General features: G+C 40.2%; 3 protein-coding genes across 8 annotated transcripts; all 3 read right to left on the bottom strand.

Annotated features, from left to right (window-relative positions):
* Positions 1–2183: 2183 nt before the first annotated feature.
* Positions 2184–9104, bottom strand: LOC144007855 (uncharacterized). 6 transcript variants are annotated; one of them, XM_077507777.1, is made up of 18 exons: positions 9054–9104; positions 8019–8472; positions 7685–7922; positions 7530–7576; positions 6710–6728; positions 6580–6627; positions 6305–6390; positions 5973–6208; positions 5008–5876; positions 4695–4923; positions 4440–4618; positions 4277–4367; positions 3605–4215; positions 3403–3532; positions 3018–3295; positions 2897–2941; positions 2722–2807; positions 2184–2418 (listed from the first exon to the last, which is right to left on the bottom strand). In XM_077507777.1, exons 2-7 carry the CDS (start codon positions 8082–8084, stop codon positions 6365–6367), a joined length of 444 nt encoding a protein of 147 aa, XP_077363903.1. In that variant the 5' UTR covers positions 8085–8472; positions 9054–9104; the 3' UTR covers positions 2184–2418; positions 2722–2807; positions 2897–2941; positions 3018–3295; positions 3403–3532; positions 3605–4215; positions 4277–4367; positions 4440–4618; positions 4695–4923; positions 5008–5876; positions 5973–6208; positions 6305–6364. The 6 variants fall into 6 exon arrangements, 5 of the variants coding, with proteins under 5 accessions (XP_077363903.1, XP_077363902.1, XP_077363906.1 ...); XM_077507776.1 differs by having other exon boundaries at positions 5973–6390; XM_077507780.1 differs by having other exon boundaries at positions 4440–4489; positions 4578–4618; positions 5008–5023; ... (2 more) ...; positions 6710–7576; positions 7685–8472.
* Positions 9105–9971: 867 nt separating this feature from the next.
* Positions 9972–13229, bottom strand: LOC144008018 (uncharacterized). The gene is made up of 2 exons (XM_077508052.1): positions 13110–13229; positions 9972–11602 (listed from the first exon to the last, which is right to left on the bottom strand). The coding sequence occupies exon 2, from the start codon at positions 11583–11585 to the stop codon at positions 10473–10475; it is 1113 nt and encodes a 370-aa protein (XP_077364178.1). The 5' UTR covers positions 11586–11602; positions 13110–13229; the 3' UTR covers positions 9972–10472.
* A 1179-nt stretch (positions 13230–14408) lies between these two features.
* LOC144007771 (uncharacterized) lies at positions 14409–18418 on the bottom strand. The gene is made up of 2 exons (XM_077507646.1): positions 18260–18418; positions 14409–17145 (listed from the first exon to the last, which is right to left on the bottom strand). Exon 2 carries the CDS (start codon positions 16975–16977, stop codon positions 15838–15840), a length of 1140 nt encoding a protein of 379 aa, XP_077363772.1. The 5' UTR covers positions 16978–17145; positions 18260–18418; the 3' UTR covers positions 14409–15837.
* Positions 18419–19157: the final 739 nt, after the last annotated feature.

Genomic DNA, 19157 nt, shown 5'->3' with positions numbered 1-19157 from the left:
TTTTTTTTTTTAACGACCATGTATAGTAAGGCGTTTTTTTTGCCCCTAAAAAAACGACCATGTATAGTAAGGTGGGGTTTTTTTGCCCCTAAAAAAATGGCCATGTACAGTAAGGCGTTTTTTTTGCCCCTAAAAAAAAAAAACATATATAGTAAGGCGTTTTTTTTGCCCCTAAAAAAAACGACCATGTATAGTAAGGCGTTTTTTATTTGATTAAAAAAACGACCATGTATAGTAAGGCGTTTTTTGATTAAAAAAACGACCATGTATAGTAAGGCGTTTTTTTTGCCCCTAAAAAAAACCGACCATGTATAGTAAGGCGTTTTTTATTTTGTTAAAAAAACGACCATGTATAGTAAGGCGTTTTCTATTTTGTTAAAAAAAAAAAACATGTATAGTAAGGCGTTTTTTTTGTTACAAAAACGACCATGTATAGTAAGTCGTTTTTTTTGCCCCTAAAAAAAAACGACCATGTATAGTAAGGCGTTTTTTATTTGATTAAAAAAACGACCATGTATAGTAAGGAATTTTTTATTTTGTTAAAAAAAAAAACGACCATGTATAGTAAGGCGTTTTTTTTGCCCCTAAAAAAACGACCATGTATAGTAAGGCGTTTTTTATTTTGTTAAAAAAACGACCATGTATAGTAAGGCGATTTTTTTTTTTTTTTTAAACGACCATGTATAGTAAGGCGTTTTTTATTTGATTAAAAAAACGACCATGTATAGTAAGGTGCTATTTTGTTAAAAAAAACGACCAGGTATAGTAAGGCGTTTTTTTGCCCCTAAAAAAACGACCATGTATAGTAAGGCGTTTTTATTTGATTAAAAAAAATGACCATGTATAGTAAGGTGTTTTTTAGTTGATTAAAAAAACGACCATGTATAGTAAGGCGTTTTTTATTTTGTTAAAAAAAAAAACGACCATGTATAGTAAGGCGTTTTTTATTTTGTTAAAAAAAAACGACCATGTATAGTAAGGCGTTTTCTATTTTGTTAAAAAAAAAAATGTATAGTAAGGCGTTTTTTTTTTTTTTTTTTTTTTAACGACCATGTATAGTAAGGCGTTTTTTATTTGATTAAAAAAACGACCATGTATAGTAAAGCGTTTTTCCTATTTTTGTAAACGACCATGTATGGTAAGGTTTTTTTTGTTTTTTTTTTAACGACCATGTAAAGTAAGTTTTTTTTTTTTGTAAACAACCATGTACAGTAAGGCTTTTTTAAACAACTATGTATCTTCTTTTAAATGACAAAGGCGTTTTTTTTAATTGACCATGGATAACGTGTTTTTTTTTTTTCTAATATAAGGTGACGTTCACAATTAATTGCACTTACGATTGCAACAGAAGACTCCCCACAAAAGACTCAAGTGTAAATCAGTTGAATTTTTCATGATTCTTATGCTGTTAAAAGAAAAAAAAAAAAAAAAAAAGTCACTTCTGCCTTGCTTTAAATGTCCAAGCCGTTTCATGTTTGACTACACATTTCTAATCACATTTTAAACCTTGTTTTTGTCTTCGTACAGAATGTTTTGGAACGATGCGCAAAATCAAAGTCTGACTAATGCTTTTCAGGCCTCACTAATTTTGGGTGATTTTTAGAAAGCACCTCATTTAGCTTGAAGGTGATGCACAAAGGACTGTTTGAGCCTGTTTTTGCAACAGTACAGACGCGCGGATGGGGTCAGACGTGATATTTCACATGCAACATGTTACGATGTACCATAGGAAGTTCGACATTTAATTGCAAACTCATTTGATAAAGAGGAATCAGGTTGAGTGTCAGTTTGCCTTGAATGGAGTCACTCAACTGATCCATGAAAAAAAAGCCTTACTATACATGACTGCTTGATAAAGGACTCGGACAACACAAAAAAAATTCACTTTATTCACGACACATCTACAATAGATTGTGACGTGCACAATTAATTGCACTTACAGCGATTACAACAAAAGACTCAAGTGAAAATATAGTTTGACATGAATCTTATAAAGTAAAAAAAAAAAAAACACTATCATTGCTTGAAACACCCAAACCATTTGACTACACATTTCTATTCACATCTTCAACCTTAGTGTTTTTGCCTTAGTACAGAATGTTTAGGAAAATGCTACAGTGCCTTGCTAAAGTATTCAATGTTTTGCACAGGACAAACATTTAATATATTTCAAGTGAGAAACATCAGTTCACAATTTTAATTCAAGTACAAAGGCACATTTGGAAGATACAAAACTGAAAAACTGTTTACAAGTAAGTTCAGAGAGAACAAGCAAAAAAAATATACGTCAATATTTCCGAATAAATTATGCAAACGTTGCCTTGACGCAGCTCAGAACAAAATCCCCATCAGGCAGTCAGTGTTGGTCAGTGCACATCCAGTGAGGCCGACAGAGTGAAGAAACAAGTCATCGGTGTCCTGTAAAAAAATAAAATAAAATAAATAAAATACTTAAGCATTTAACTTTTTTTTTAATTATATATTTATTTTTATTAGATGAAAGTGAATGCAGGCATCCCAAAAACAAACAAAAAAAATTCATGGGAATGTTTTTCACAGGACAGTGACAAAGTCAACAAAGACGTATTTCCATGTGCAGTTTGCGCTTTCCTCGCAAAGGGCCGAAGCATCTGCACCTTTGTTTCGGAATGCTTCTACAAATAAAAAATGACGTTAACATGTGTTGTCAACCACGTAACGATGTACTTATTTGACACTTGCCTCAATTTCCAAGAAGCTGTTCATCTTGAAGTCTTCATTTGACAGGTGGACTCGTTCCTCTTCCTCCTCTCAGCAATCGCGGAGTCCTGCGGCAATCAAAATTGGAGTCGTTTGCATTGTTCGTTACAAATTGGAGTTGCGTGCCACTTGATGCATTTGTCACGCGTTTTGTTACCTTTGTCCAGTCTTTCCTTTGATACGGCTCCTCTTTCATGGTTTCCTGATCAACAAGCACATGAATGCATTTGGACTTTTGGGATTGTCACTTGGATTTTGACTTGCACATTTGGACTTACGAGGCTGTTCTGGTTCTGCAAGGTGCCTCCTGTCCCAAACAAACAAACGTCTCCTCCTCCACCCTGCAAAAACACAAAAGTAAATAAATAAAAAATAGATGCTACTACCAAAATTCTTTGACGTGTGTGCGTGTGTATATCCTTCGCCAGTCGTCCCCTCCGGCTCATCCTCGTCCCTGTGCAAAACACTGGATCATCACTTGTGTGAGTGATTATTACTCATCTGGTGGTCTTTGCTCCTCTTGGGCCATCCCACTCCACTCCCGCCAATCAACAGCCTGCAAATAACCAAAAAGGAAGGGAAGAAAGGAAAAAAAAAAAACAGAACAGAACAATATGATACATATGAGGAAAAATGACTGGCTGGGCATAGATCTTACTCCACCTGCACATCCGGCTCCATGCTGGTGACCTCCGCCCGTTGGAAGACCAACATTTGTGTGTGTCACTCCGGCGAATGTCGAGGCTGACCTGAGCGCTGGACGAGTCATCAGCCGGCGAGTCGGACAACTCTGCTGTTCAGGCAAAAACTAAATCAGCATGACAGACCGACACTTGCGCATTTCATTGCCATGTGTTTACTTTACCTGACTTTTATTTTTATTTTTTAATCCATCTTTGACCTGGCTCATTTCCCACCATGCCAACTGCAAAAAGAAAAAAAAACTATTAGTTGTGTGCAGGTCACTTGATTTGTCGATGTACTGCTTCGTGGTTCCAATCGTTTGAACCGGCGCCTCCACAACCTTGAAACACAGACAAACGTTTCATTTGTGACGATCAACCTCCAAAAACTGCCTACATTGTACACACCTGCTTCCAAATTGACAACCTCAAACAACAAAAAGACAGTCTGGATCCAGACAAGCCAAAAAACTGACCATTTCCAACATTCCTTCCCAAAGAGTACTCAAGTACACGCGCGCGCGTTTCCAACCATCAGCTTAAAACAAAACACCATCCACGTCTGCCCTCGTTACCATCAGACCTTTTCCAACCTTCAAAAACACCAACAACCAACAACCACAACAACCCAAGCCAGACTCAAGCAAGGCAAACCACAAGGCTCTCTACTCTGCCCCCTCCAGTTCACCATTTCCAGGCACCCCTCGAACAGATGATACTTATTTGTGTGCTGCTTGATTCTTCATTTGTGGAACTGCTCCTTTTCTTCATCCCAGCCACATCCACCTCACACCTGCACCAAAAAGAAAATATGTCATTTATGCCACTTGCAGATTAAATTTTGCATTTGTTACCCGTTTCCAGTCTTTCCATTCATTGGTGCATTTGGTGTTGAACTTGCTCTGGCTCTACTTGGCGTCTCCCATCCCAAGTGGCTTCTTCACACTGCAATGACAAAAACAAACAAAAAGCACAGAGTGTTGCATTTTTCATTTCGGCGTCTGTCGGTTTCATCACCCTCATCTGGTGGATCTTTGTGCCTCTCTCCCGTCCCACTCCAACGCCACCTTGCAACAGAACCCACCAGAACAGATGGGGTACAGTACAATTAGTTTCAAAAACAAGAAAATGGTCTATTTTGTGCATTTATTACACTGCTGTGGTTGGACGCGACGGATTCCGGCTCCTTCTGCAGCCTGCAAGAAACGAACGCATTTGCATAAGCCAACGTTTCTAAAAGTCCCAAAAGGTTGTCGGGCGACATCCCCTCACCTCAAGCACCCAAGCGGTCCGGGCAAGAAAAATCCTCCAAAGTCCATTTGGTGAAGAAAGCCGAGATGGAGCGACCAATCCCCTTCCAGGATGCAACAGATGCTGAGTGGGGAACATTCAACACAATGTGGTGTTATACAATGTTCACTACAACATGAGACTCCATTCAACGAGTTGAAGCCCTGCAGGTCGACTCCTGGGAGAAGCACTTTTCCCTCCACGCCTGCTCCTGTCAATCAATGCACATTGACGGTTAGTTCATGTACAATTAATTGTGTGCTGCTCGCTTCAGTGTGTGTGCGTGGATCATTACCTTCGTCCGCTGGCTCCTGCAGGTGCCTCCGAACGGACCACAACATGCAGGAAGACAACACAGGGAAGAGATTGCACAATAACACGTTATGACCATTCACAGCCTGATGAAAGATTTTTATTTATTTTTTTCAATGTATGGATGCAAGAAATATTCAATTATTTCAATAATGTTTTAAAAAGTCAAAGTTTTGCATTACAAGTGACAATCAAAGTGAAGTATTTCAAGCCTGTTACAATTTTGATAATTATGGCAGAAAAAAAAAAATAAAATCTAATCTTTGCCAAAATTCGAACATCATGACAAAGTTCAAGTTGAGAGGCCTTGAAATGGTCTCAGTCTGGGTTCGTTGGCTTCAGAATCATGTGAAAGACTGATGACTTGACAGTTGTGCAGAAAATCATCAACAGGAGAGAAAATAATTGCAAAAGCAGCTGGATGCTCAAAAAGTGCCGCATCAGAAGGACATAAACAGAGGAAGGAGAAAACGTGGCTGGAAAAGGTGCACAAGTGACGGCGATGGAGAGGATGTCAAGCAAGGAAGATTTAAAGATCTGCAGGAGTTTCCTAACGAGTGGACTATCAAGTCAACAGTCAAGGTTGTCTACCAGGTAATTTTTTTGTTGGTCACATGAAATTCTCATTTTGTCAAACACTAGATTTTGTATTTCTGACATAATCATCCAAACGGAAACAAATAAAGGCTTGAAATATTTTACTTTATGTATTCTGAATAATAACAAGATTAAAATGTTTAAAAAAAAATATTGAAATAAATTTCATGTATTATAATGTTCTGGCACATGTTTGTGTTGACCTGACCTCGTGTCTCATCCACCGTGCAAAACAAAAACCATCTTCATTTTGTGCTGCAACACAGACAGGCAAGACATCACAAACCAATATTTTTACATGAGCGCAAACCAAAAAAAGGTCCTGTCCAATATTCAAGTCAAATACTCCACCTGAAGAGTTCAAAAGCTGCTGTCCATCATTTACACTCTGCAGACAGATTATACGCAGGTGAGCTTAATTGTGATCCTTGATGTGACGTGTGGAGTTGCTCTTTTCCTCGGCCCATCTTACTGAGCCCTACGACGAGACCACAAAAGTTCGACTTGTGCCAAGATGACCCTCGTCCAGTTGTTCCTGGTGCCTCTCGGACCGTCCCACAGCACAACCTGCAGGTCACCACAGGGAACTGAAGGAAAACAAACAAGCACAACAGTGTCAGTTTTCAGGATCAAAGTTCTTCATCTTACACTTGTTTATTGTGTTGGTGTTTGCGTACTCTTACCTGGCTATGGGGAGAGAAAGGAAAAAAAAATAAAAATACTCATTGACCTGGTCCAGTTCCTCACCAAATCTGGTTCCTCCAGAAATCTGAAAAACAGTAGGGGAGGGGGGAGAAAACTGCACCAGTCCGCCTTTCAATTACCAACCTCGCAAGAAAAAGCTGCTCTGGATCCAGACAAGCCACAAAAACTACAAACCACCTCAAGCAAGAACAAACTCCAACCATCAGTTTTCCGAACCATTTCAACACCTGCCCTCATATCAACTCAACTTTACCCTGCAGGTCGACTCCTGGGAGAAGCACTTTTCCCTCCACTCCTGCTCCTGTCAATCAATGCACATGGACGGTTAGTTCATGTACAATCAATTGTGTGCTGCTCACTTCATTGTGTGCGTGGATCATTACCTTCGTCCGCTGGCTCCGCCTCCGAACGGACCACAACATGCAGGAAGACAACACAGGGAAGAGATTGCACAATAACACATGACCATTCACAGCCTGATGAAAGATTTTTTTTGTGTGTGTATGGATGCATGACAAAGTTACAATATCAAGAAATAGTCAATTTATTTAAATGTTTTAAAAAGTCAAAGATTTGCAATACAAGTGACAAAGTTAAGTATTTCAAGCCTGTTACAATTTTGATGATTATGGCATAAAGACAAACTAAATAAATAAAAATCTAGTCTTTGCCAAAATTAGAATATCATGACCAAGTCCAAGTTCAGAGGCATTCAAATGGTCTCAGTCTGGGTTAGTCGACTTCAGAATCATGTGCAAGACTGATGACTTGACAGTTGTGCAGAAAACCATCAACAGGAGAGAAAACAATTGCAAAAGCAGCTGGATGCTCAAAAAGCGCCGCATCAGAAGGACATGAACAGAGGAAGGAGAAAACGTGGCTGGAAAAGGTGCACAAGTGACGGCGATGGAGAGAATGTCAAGCAACGAAGATTTAAAGATCTGCAGGAGTTTCCTAACGAGTGGACTATCAAGTCAACAGTCAAGGTTGTCTACCAGGAATTTTTTGTTGGTCACATGAAATTCTCATTTTGTCAAACACTGGATTTTGTATTTCTGACATAATCATCCAAACGGAAACAAAGGCTTGAAATATTTCACTTTCTGTATTCTGAATAATCAAAAGATAATTTTTTTTTTTTTTTTTAATTATTGAAATAAATGCCAATAATAATTTTCTGGTACATGTTTGTGTTGACCTGACCTTGTGTCTCCTCCACCATGCAAAACAAAAACCATCTTCAATTTGTGCTGCAACACAGACAAGCAAGACAAACATTTTAACATGAGCACTCACAAAAAAAAAAATAAAAAAAAAAATAAAAAAGTCCTGTCCAATATTCAAGTCAAATTCTCCACCTGAAGAGTTCAAAAGCTGCTGTCCATCATTTACACTCTCCGCAGACAGATTATACGCAGGTGAGCCGAATTGTGATTCTTGATTTGACGTGTGGAGTTGCTCTTTTCCTCGGCCCATCTTACTGAGCCCTCCGATGAGACCACAAAAGTTCGACTTGTGCCAAGATGACCCTCGTCCAGTTGTTCCTGGTGCCTCTCGGACCGTCCCACAGCACAACCTGCAGGTCACCACAGGGAACTGAAGGAAAACAAACAAGCACAACAGTGTCAGTTTTCAGGATCAAAGTTCTTCATCTTACACTTGTTTATTGTGTTGGTGTTTGCGTACTCTTACCTGGCTATGGAGAGGGAGAAAGAAGAAGAAGAAAACAAAACAAAACAAAAAAACCCACAACCTCATTGACCGGCCTGGTCCAGTTCCTCACCAAATCTGGTTCCTCCAGAAGTTGGAAAAACAGTAGGGGAGGGGGGAGAAAACTGCACCAGCCCACCTTTCAATTGCCAACCTCACACAAAAAAAGCTGCTCTGGATCCAGACAAGCCACAAAAACTACAAACCACCTCAAGCAAGAACAGACTCCAACCATCAACCTTCCAAACCATTTCGACACCTGCCCTCATTTCAACGCAACTTTTCTAACGTCGCACACAATTGTCACCCATAACCAAAGTCAACCAAGGCTCAACACACGACCCCCTCCTGTTCACGATCCCCCAACATGTCAACTTGTGTGCCGCTTGATTCGGATTTGTTCCTTTTCCTCGTCACATTTGGCTCCTCTTCCAGCCTGCAAAACACACACGCACTGTTAATTTTGTGCTGCTCACTTCATTTGTACATGTCACCTTCAGTCAATTCATCGTGACATCTGTCCCACACTGAGTGGGTGCATGGGGGGAAATATTCTACTTCAAAAGGCTCCCCTGCAAGAAAGGGGAACAACAACTTTACTACTACATCTGGAAACTGATGGGCCAATCTAGTTGGAAACCTCGAACGCTGGACTAGATATTCGCGTACATCAGCTCACACTTGGGAAACGTTGATAGATGAGTTGCCACCTCGTCACATGATTGCATTTGCTCACAACTTGATTACATTGAACAAAATGCCACATTCAAAAGTTGCAAAAAAAAAATAAAAAATAGTCATGAATAACCTTCCACATGAACATTAAGATGGAGAAAGTACATTGCAATAGCTCCGATTTGCGAGAAAAACAAAATACACAAAAGAGCTGGCCAGCTTTAAAAACAAACCAAAAACATTTCAAATAGTGGGGGGGGGGGGGGGGGGAGAAACAAATGAGACAATGTGCTAAATAAAACAAACGGAAGTGAATTGTAACGTGTGCGTGTGTGCGCAAACCTCAAACGCGGTTTTGTGCCTCACGTCACGTGTGAAAATCCTGCAACAAGCAAAATGTCCTTGAGAAAGGTGAACAAACGCCAAACGTGTGCTCACTTACCTGAGAAAAGGCCACGCGCGGTCGCCATCTTGCCTACCTGTGTTCTGCAATCAGCACTTGATTGGGCTCACCTGTCTCCGCTCTGCGGGTGAAAGTCCACCAATCAAATCCAACCAAATTCTTCTGCTTGTTGCTCACTGGCGCCACCCGGTGGCCTGTTCAGAGCTAAGACGTTTCAGGAAATAAATTGCGGCTGTTTGCTGAACCTAACTCTTAATTCATAAATATTACTAAATATCATAAATTAAATGTAGAATTATTACAAAAATCCATTTTACGAAGGAAACCTGATGTGCTAGGAAAAATAGGGCATATTGGGAATCACGGTGCACAAAACAAAACAAAAAACCGCTACAAAAGCTTATTTGCGGCTCTAATTGAAAAATGTACTAAGAATGGACTAATTTAAGTTTTCATTTCCTCCTAAAACTAATCCATATGAATTTATTTTATGGAAATTGTGACTTGCCATGCCAAGATCAACACCCACAATGTACCACAAACAGTACAATGTCTATCATAATGTCGTCAGAGATGGGAAAAGTACTGACATTCTGTACTTAAGTAAAAATACAAATACTTGCATAAAAAAAAAAAGACTTTGGTAAAAGTACTCATTCAAATAATTACTCAAGTGAAAGTAAAAAAAAGTGCAGGCTCTAAAATTTACTTCATGAGTAAAAGTAAAAAGCATTTGCTTAATGTCTACAGGAGGGAACTTGCGTTTGTTAAAGAATTATAACTAATCAATATATATATATATATGAACAAAAAGGGCGGGCCACCAAGTTCATAGACACACACATGAACCACCTAAATGCAAATAAGGTCAACATTTTATTTCAAGAACATATCTTACAAATTGGCTTGTCAAAAACACTCAAATAAATCAAAATCCTGTCGCTTCATTTTATTGGTTGGAATTGGATTTTTTTGTTTTTCGTCAGTATTCTATTTCCTCCGGATCCCTCGTGAGCACCTGAATTGAGCGGTGTCACGCAAAAAAAACTGGAAACTTCCACAAGAACTAAAGCGGAGCACTAAGAAGTCTTAAAAAAACAAACCAAATAGCTAAAGTCGAAAAGTTTCAAGTCAGACATGGCAAAAAAAAAAAAAAAGAAGACTTTTTTTTTTTTTAATCACTAAAATAGAAAATAAACAACAATTGTTGGTTAATGACCAGAAATCAGGAGAAAAATAATGTTTTTTTGTAAAACAATGTAACCAATTATTCGATTGAATAATCGATTCAAAAATTTTCAATCGTGACAGCACTTGACAGATTGTTCATCAAGCGCGCCGTTTGGACGCTTGTGATGTCACTCCTGGGCAGTGGCCCCCTCCTCAGCGCCGGCGTTTTCTTCCCGCTGCTGGGCGGGGGCGTCGTCCCGGCGCTCTCCCGCCTCCTGTTCCCTTCGCTCCTCCCCGGCGTCGTCGGAATGGTTCAAGGGGCTGCCGTCCAGCGGGGCCTCGCTTTGGACTTCGTTCTTGCCGGAGCCCTTTGGGCGTCCCCTTTTGCGCGGCGCGCCGTCGTCGCCCGGCGTCGAAGGGGGGCGTCCCGGGGGCCGCGTGGAGGCGGGGTTGCGCAGGTGGGCGCCTCGTTTGGTTTCAGACTTACGTGGTCGACCCGGTTTGCGGCGGGGAGGGGCGGTGGCTCCTTCCGGGGGTTCCACCACAGGATACTTCCTGGGTCTCCCGAGGGGCTTCCACATTTTGGGCTTGGCAAGCGAGGGGTGCTTCCTGGGACGACCTCTTTGCCGCGGGGGTCCGTCGTACGAGGCAGCGGGACGTTTGACGGCGTCCGACTTGCGCGGGCGACCTCTGGCCCGACGACCAGCCGGGGCTCCCCCGGTGACAAGATGCTTCTTTGGTCGGCCCCGCCCTCTTTTGGGGCCGGGCGGCGCTCGCCGCTCGGCGGTGCTCTTCCTCGGTCTTCCTCTGCCGCGCGGGGCGGCGATGCCATTGGGCAAGGGGTCGTCGTCGCCGTCTCGCTCAACACGAGGCTCCTTTTTGGCCGAGTTGTCGCTCTCATCCTCGCTGGTGACTTTCTCGGCCTTGCGCTTGCCGGATCCTTTGGGACGCCCGACTCCCCTTTTGGGCGTGTCCAAACCATTTTGGTCGGCCTCCTTTTCCACCGAACGCTTGCTGCCGGAGCCCTTTGGCCGGCCCCTCTTCTTGGGCACACGATCTTCGCCGCCGCTCGCGTTGATGAAGTCCAGCGCAGGGTTGCTGTTGGCGATGCCTGAAACGATCTCCATGAGGTTTACGTCGGGAACGCTGATTTGCGGCTTCTTGGAACCTTTGGGTCTTCCCCTGCCCCTTTTCACCGGGACGCTGGCAGAAATGTCCTCACTGGACTCCTGTTGGTTTAGAGCATTGCCTTGCTCTTCAACCATTTTCAGCTCTTCTTCGCTGCCGTTCGCATGGACCATTTTGATTTAATTGGCACCTGGGAAGATAAAAAAAAAAAAAAAAAAAAGTCTTCATAAGGAAAGAGCAGGCAAGAGGCAAAAGTGTGGCGTTACTCAATGAATGCAATTTGATGGCTCAATGCTAAATTGTTGATCTGTTTTTACATCAAAAATTGTTGACATTCATTTTTTAAAACGAATGTTTTGCTCATAGCCCTCCTCTTATGAAGAATGACAACCTGAGTACGCGATGAATGGCGCTGACCTCTGCTGGCCATTTTGCAAAACACGACGAATTGAGGCACTTTGGGCTCCAGTTTTTCAACAGTTAATCAGTTATATTTCAGTGATACAAAAAAAAGAATAGCATCGCGAAACAATAAAGTAGCATCATTCACTTATAATCCAAAAATAAACCATGTTACTTCAAATATTCTATACAGTCAACAACTTGGGCCTACTGACTGTAGCCACATTTAAAGTATACTTCACTTATTTAGCAAATTATAGCAATAAAAAGTTAATATTTTGTCTATAATTTGATACTTTCATTATTTTTCCATGTACAAATAGTACTTTAAAAACATTTTGCAACTTGCTGTCGACTGAATGACATCACAAGGGCTCAGGTAACCCTTGTGATGTCATTTTCAGTCGACAGCAAGTTGCAAATTGTGTTTTTAAAGGTACTAATTGTACATAAAAAATAATGAAAATATGAAATTTATTATAGGCAAAATATTGTTTGACTACCAAAAATGGCTAAATAAGTAAAGCATCCCTTTAAGTTTTTTTTTCATTTCCATAAAGCATTTAGAAATAGCCTTATTAAAATTACATTGAATTAAAAATAAACTACTTTAGGATAATTGCATATTCGCCTAATATTTAAATAAATATAATAATTTAGGAACACATTAAATATATATTTTGGAACAAATATATAAACATTACATTTAATAAAGCTGAGTCAGTCATTTAATTTAAATGTTTTGTTTTTACTATTTTATTTTTTTTTGCCATTTTCCCAACACAAACGCTGGCTCATTAAAAATAAACCACACCCCCAAAAAAGCGAAAAGCAATACATGCTTTCTGAAATTAAGATATAAAATATGAAAAATTAAGCCGAAAATATCGTTTTAGTAAATTACTGCCGTCGTTGTTGTTGGGGAGGTGTGCTATCACTTATCAGGGCCACAAATTCATGGCCATCACTCTTACAATGCTGGGAAGGCGTCGCGACAACTCAAGTGTTTCCCCAGTGCCGATTATATTTCACAATAAAAACATCGCGCTCCACATTAAATCTATTTTCGCTCCGCGCTCCGAATATTAAACCCATGAAACGAAAAAATTCCCTAAAATCCGTGCAATTTTTCGCCGAGAAAACCGACCACTCGCGTCCATCATGTTACAGCAAACAATCGGTGTGCTTTTTCGGAGCGTGTTTTTTTCTCCGCGATAGCCGGCTTCAAAATCGACCACGGCGAGCAAACGTCGCCGCTTAAAATATCAAGCACGACCGACCAACGGTGCTCTTACCTTTAAAGTGCCCCCAAAATGTTTTGTGGTGATTTTACACAAAAACTCGCATGAAAGATTTGTCCAAGGAGTCCCCCACTAAAATGCTTGTGGCGGTCCGTCCATTTCAATCTATCCGGGTAGGAACGACTTGTTACGTCACTTGGTTCCTATATCGATTTTATTAAGCGCGCATACGAAATTTAGATTTTAGGAAAACAAATTATAACTTTTATTTTAATGAATTAAATGATTATAATATTACTAAGTAGTGATGCAAAAAAATAATAAAGACGATGCGACGTTTTCGTTTTTTTTTTTTAAATCTTCTACGTTGGAATAAATTCAATGTAGAATCTTGTAAGCCCAAGTCGAACATAGTAGCCATAATTTTATTATAACTAATTATTGTTAAAATTAGGTCATAAACGTTTTTACTTAACTTGGGTACACGCCTGCATATTATAAGCATGTGTGCATGAGTATGGTAGTAGTAACTTTATTATATGCTACGCGCATTAACACACCGTAGTATACAGTATTGTAACATTTCTATTATATAAAAATCATTTCAATTTAAAGTATTAAACTGTAGCGTCTTGATTATGTCTACATGATAACTTCATCGACTTGCTGCCATGTGGTAGTGTGCCTAATAAAGTGGCCGGTGAATGTATTTGACTTTTTTTTTTTGTGGGGCTTCCTTGATTCCTTATAAAATAGCTTTTGTAAAATGTTGATCATATCCTTTTATACCAATATTGTTTGCAAATATTCATTCATGCAAATACCAATGTTCCAATTAAATACGTTTACGAGCATTCAGAAAAACAAACAAACAAACAAAAAACCCGCAACATTTATTCAGTTGCAATACCTGGCATGGGTGAGTCTTTTTTTTGTGGCAACATTGGCAAAAACAGCTCCCACTGCCAGATTTTCACTCCAGGGGATATAGTCCATACCTAAATCGCCTGTCTCAGCGTGACGTCACTTGACTTAGATTTGACTTTATTGATCCCTTTGGGATGACTCCCTCTGTGAAATTTACATATGCAGCAGCAATAAGAACACATAAAATAAAATAAATAATTCAATTAATCAATAAATGAGGTTATTACACCAGAGATTGAATTAATAATAATAATGTTTAAAAAAAAATAATCTCAGAAAGAACTGCAACTATTTGACTAACTTGCAATAAAAACACAACACAAATGCAATAAACAAGATAAGTCGGCCATCTTTCATGGTACTCACCTTTTTTCAGCACAGCGCGGGCGGGCCACCAAGATCATAGACACGCGTGAACCACAAAAATGCAAACAAGGTCAACATTTTATTTCAAGAGCATATCATACAAATTGGCTTCTTGTCAAAAACACGAAAATCCAAATTGCTTCATTTTATTGGTTGGAATTGGATTGTTTTTATGACCCAACAATTAAAAACAAAACAAAAACAAAAAAATACATAATTATGACAGTATGAAAAATATTTAACAGCTACATGTCAAAGATTGAAGGTGAGAAAGCACTAATGTGACTTGAAAAATAAATTGGAGGGGGGTAAAGTCCAAATAGAAAGGAAGAAATCTTCATGGCAGGAAGGTGTTTGAGACAGAGATTTTTTTTTTTTTTTTTTTTTGTCAAGCTATACGAGACTAATACCCAGAAGTTAAAAAAATAATAATAAAAATAAAGAGGTACATTCAAAGCTTTGGCTATCAATAAAGAAAAAAAAAAAAAAAAAAAAAAAAGAACAACCGAAATGAAGTAAGGGCTATGTTCAAGCTGCAGGTAAATTTTCATTATTTTTTTATTTTTTATTTTTATTTTTTGCTGGACGTGTGGGGGTTACCGGTTTAGGCTTGACTCATCACGATTTAAGTGTTATTATAGTTGACTTGATTTTAATCCAACTTGTGTCATATTTACATCAGCAAATACTGCGCCGCAGATGCATTCCGCTGACAATTAAAAGTTGCATTTATTTTCAATAAGTGCGACGACCACATAAAACGATTGGATTTGACCAAGAAAATCCACATCGAACCCTGCAGTGTGAACGTAGCCTAAAATGGCAATCATACGACTATCAGGCATTAGACTGACTAGAAAACTATGGAGAAAAGAAAAAGCACAAAAATATTTAACAGCATGATTTTTTTTTTCTTCTTAAAGAGGAATTCAACAAAATACACAGTGAAGTATGTATTACATCGTAGGCGCGTTCACACGGAACCGAAAATCAACCCTTTCCAAGTGTGAACAACCTTTTACAGTCATCAGGGGTTAAAAGCAAGATGTGTGCTGGTGGGGGATTTTTTTTTTTTTTTTTTTTTTTTTTAAGTTTTTAATATAATCAATGCTAACAAACCAGTTAGCGAGGACTTCTGGGTGTTAAAAAAAAGTCAAAGGTTACAAAGACTTCTACGCATTTTTTTTTTTTTTTTTTTTTGTCACTACATTATTCTATTTCCTGCTGATTGCCAGTGTGCCGAAGCGCCTGACTCGAGCGGAGTCACACAAGAAACTAGAAACTTTTGCGAGAACTAAAGTGGAGAAACTAAAAATCTTAAAAAAACAAACCAACCGAGCAAAAAGCAAAAGTCAAAGACTTTCTAGTAAGACATGGTGAAAAAGAAAAGAGGGTTAGTCAGTCAAAGGTTAATCTAACTTACCGGACTACAATGTCGCCTACCAGTGACAGATTGTTCATCAAGCGCGCCGTTTGGACGCTTGTGATGTCACTCCTGGGCAGTGGCCCCCTCCTCAGCGCCGGCGTTTTCTTCCTGCTGCTGGGCGGGGGCGTCGTCTCGGCGCTCTCCCGCCTCCTGTTCCATTCGCTCCTCCACGGCGTCGTCGGAATGGTTCAAGGGGCTGCCGTCCGGCGGGGCCTCGCTTTGGACTTTGTACTTGCCGGAGCCCTTGGGGCGTCCCCTTTTGCGCGGCGCGCCGTCCTCGCCCGGCGTCGACGGCGGGCGCGTGGAGGCGGGCTTGCGCAAGTGGCGGGCGCCTCGCTTGGATTCCGACTTGCGCGGTCGACCAGGAGAGCGGCGGGGGGGCGCGGGGGCTCCCTCCGGAGGTTCCACCAGAGGATACTTCCTGGGCCTTCCGAGGGGTTTCCACACTTTGGGCTTAGCGGGCTCGTCGGAGGGGTGTTTCCTGGGACGTTTCACAACATCCGACTTGCGCGGGCGACCTCTGCCCCGACGAACAGCCGGGGCTCCCCCTGCGGCGCCGGCGATCGGATGCTTCCGTGGCCTCCCGAGGGGTTTCCACGCTCTCTTTTTGGAGTCCTCCGATGACGTCAGAGGGTACTTCCTGGGACGGCCCCTCCCGGAAGGTATTTTCCTGGGTCTCCCGCGCTTCCCCGTTTTCCGGGGGAGGCGCATGACCAGCCTGGAAGGCTGGATCTGCTTCCTGCGCGGGCGCCCCGTTTGGTAGAGCGCCAAGGACATGGCGGGCTTCCTGTTGACGGAGCCTTTCGGTCGGCCGGGCCCTCTTTTGGGGCCGTCGGCGGCGGGCCGCACTCGCCGCTCACCGCTGCTCTTCCTCGGTCTTCCTCTGCCGCGCGGGGTGGCGATGCCGTTGGGCGAGGTGTTGTCGTCGCCGTCCAGCTCGAAGCGAGGCGCCTTTTTGGCCGAGTCGTGGGTTCGCCCCGCTTCGTCGCTCTCATCCTCGCTTGTGACTCTCTCGGCCTTGCGCTTACCGGATCCTTTGGGGCGCCCGACTGCTTTTTTGGGTGCGTTGTCGTCAGCCGCCTTTTCCTTGCTGCCGGAGCTCTTTGGTCGGCCCCTCTTCTTGGGCACGTAATCTTCGCCGCCGCTCACGTTGTCGAAGCCCAGCACGGGGCTGCTGTTGGCGATGCCTGAAACGATCTCCATGATGTTTACGTGGCTGATTTGCAGCTTCTTGGAACCGCTGGGTTTTCCCCTGCCCCTTTTCACCAAAACGCTGGCAGAAATGTCCTCACTGGACTACTGTTGGCTCAGAACCACTTTCAGCTGTTCTTCCCTGCCTTTCGCACGGACCGTTTTCAATTAAATTGACACCTGTGAAGCATAAAGTCAAATACTTTCAAATAACTTCATGAATTGTATTTACAGCCATTTTTTTTTTCAAAGTGTTGCTCACATCCCTCTTCTATGATAAAGAATGGCAACCTGAGTACACGATGAATAGTGCTGCCCTCTGCAGGCCATTTTGCGTAATACAAGACTAAAAGAGGCACTTTTGGCTCCATTTTTTTTTTTAAACAGTTCATAAGTAATATTTCAGGGATACAAAAAATAGCATCGTGTAAGTCATTAACTTGCAATAAAAAAAATTATATTTTACTTTAAATATTCTATACAATCAATTAAGAATTACCGACTGTAGCTCCATTTAAGATTTTTTTTCTTTTTGCCATAAAGCATAGTAAAATATTCTTATTAAAATCATCTTGATTTAAAAAATAGACTACTTAAGTGTCGCATAATCTACACACTCGCCTAGTATTTAAATAAAAGAATTTAGTAGCAAAAATAAATATATATTTTGAACAAATATTTATAATAAAATATATACGTTACGTTTAATAAAGCAGAGTCAGTCAATTAAATATGTATTCTTTTCACAATTATTGACATTTTCCCTCCAAGAAAACGACACAAACGCTGGCTCATTAAAAATAATAAGCCAGCGGGGGAAAAAAAAAAAGACAAAAATATTACGATAATATTTTCTTACGATGTAAAATACGCAAAATTAAGCTGAAATGTCGTTTTAGTAAATTACTGTTGTCGTTGTTGCTGGGTGTGTATATCAGGGCCCGGCTACTTCCTGGGCACCACTCTTAAAATGGCGGGAAGGCGTAGCGACAACTCAAGTGTTTCCCCCAAAGTGCCGATTATCCTTCACAATAATAACACCGCGCGCCATATTAAACCATTTTTTTCCTCGCACTCGAAATATTAAACGCACGAAACGAAAAAAATCGCCCAAATCCGCGCAATTTTTCGCCTAAGGAACCAGCCACTCATGTCCATCATTTTACAGCAAACAATCAGTATGCTTTTCGAAATGGCTTGTTTTCCAGGTGATAGCCGGTTTCAAAATAGACCGCGGCGCGGAGGCGAGCAAACATTTAAAATCTCACGCTCGACCGACCGACGGTGGTCTTACCTTTTAAAGTGCCCCCAAGATGTGTTTGAATTGTTTTTTTGCACAAAAACTCGCATGAAAGATTCGTCCACGGAACCCCTAAATATGCGCCAAATATTATCGCTGTGACGGCGGTAATAAATTTGCTGTCGTTTCCGGCGGTCCGGCCATTACAATCGATCCGGGTAGGTACACGTTACATCACTTTGTTCCGACACCCCCCTCTTTTTTTTCTTTCTTTTTTTTTTTTAATTTAAACGAAAGCGAAAAAAAAAACACATTTTAAGGCAACAGGTGATTTTTAATTATTAATTAAATGTAATATTCCTAAATAGAAAAAAAATGCAAATTTTAATACAGACAATTGTAGACATGCGTCTTTTTTTTTGTCCTCTGCATTGGAATAAAAGTCGAAAACAGCATAATTTTATATATATATATATATATATATATATATATATATATATATATATATATATATATATATGTATATATATATATATATATATATATATATATATATATATATATATATATATGTATATATATATATATATATATATATATATGTATATATATATATATGTATATATATATATATATATATATATATATATATATATGTATATATATATATATATATATATATATATATGTATATATATATATATATATGTATATATATATATATATGTATATATATATATATATGTATATATATATATATATATATATATATATATATAGATAGATAGATAGATAGATAGATAGATAGATAGATAGATAGAGATAAATATGTTAGTTCCTGCCACATCATCAATTTGAAAAATCAAAATATCATCACTTTAATTTTAAACATCTGTATCGATGATCACTCTCAGTATGCAGATCAGAGTAATCCCAAAGGTTGAATCAAGTG

The sequence above is a fragment of the Festucalex cinctus genome, chromosome 19 (assembly GCF_051991245.1).
Source record: "Festucalex cinctus isolate MCC-2025b chromosome 19, RoL_Fcin_1.0, whole genome shotgun sequence".
NCBI lineage: Eukaryota > Metazoa > Chordata > Actinopteri > Syngnathiformes > Syngnathidae > Festucalex > Festucalex cinctus.
Note: the sequence above shows the minus strand (reverse complement) of the source record. Positions and strands in the feature narration are given on the sequence as shown.

Bases quoted from the DNA above. Each gene is read 5' to 3' on its own strand.
- LOC144007855 (XM_077507776.1), bottom strand. From the start codon at position 8,084: ATGAGGTTGTGGGTTTTTTTGTTTTGTTTTGTTTTCTTCTTCTTCTTT. The intron at 7,577-7,684 runs GTGGAGAATTTG...TCTGTGTTGCAG, and splicing joins GCAGCTTTTGAACTCTTCAG to CACAAATTGAAGATGGTTTT. The intron at 6,391-6,579 runs GTAAAGTTGAGT...ACTGTTTTTCAG, and splicing joins CCCAGGAGTCGACCTGCAGG to ATTTCTGGAGGAACCAGATT.
- LOC144008018 (XM_077508052.1), bottom strand. From the start codon at position 11,585: ATGGTCCATGCGAACGGCAGCGAAGAAGAGCTGAAAATGGTTGAAGAG.
- LOC144007771 (XM_077507646.1), bottom strand. From the start codon at position 16,977: ATGGAGATCGTTTCAGGCATCGCCAACAGCAGCCCCGTGCTGGGCTTC.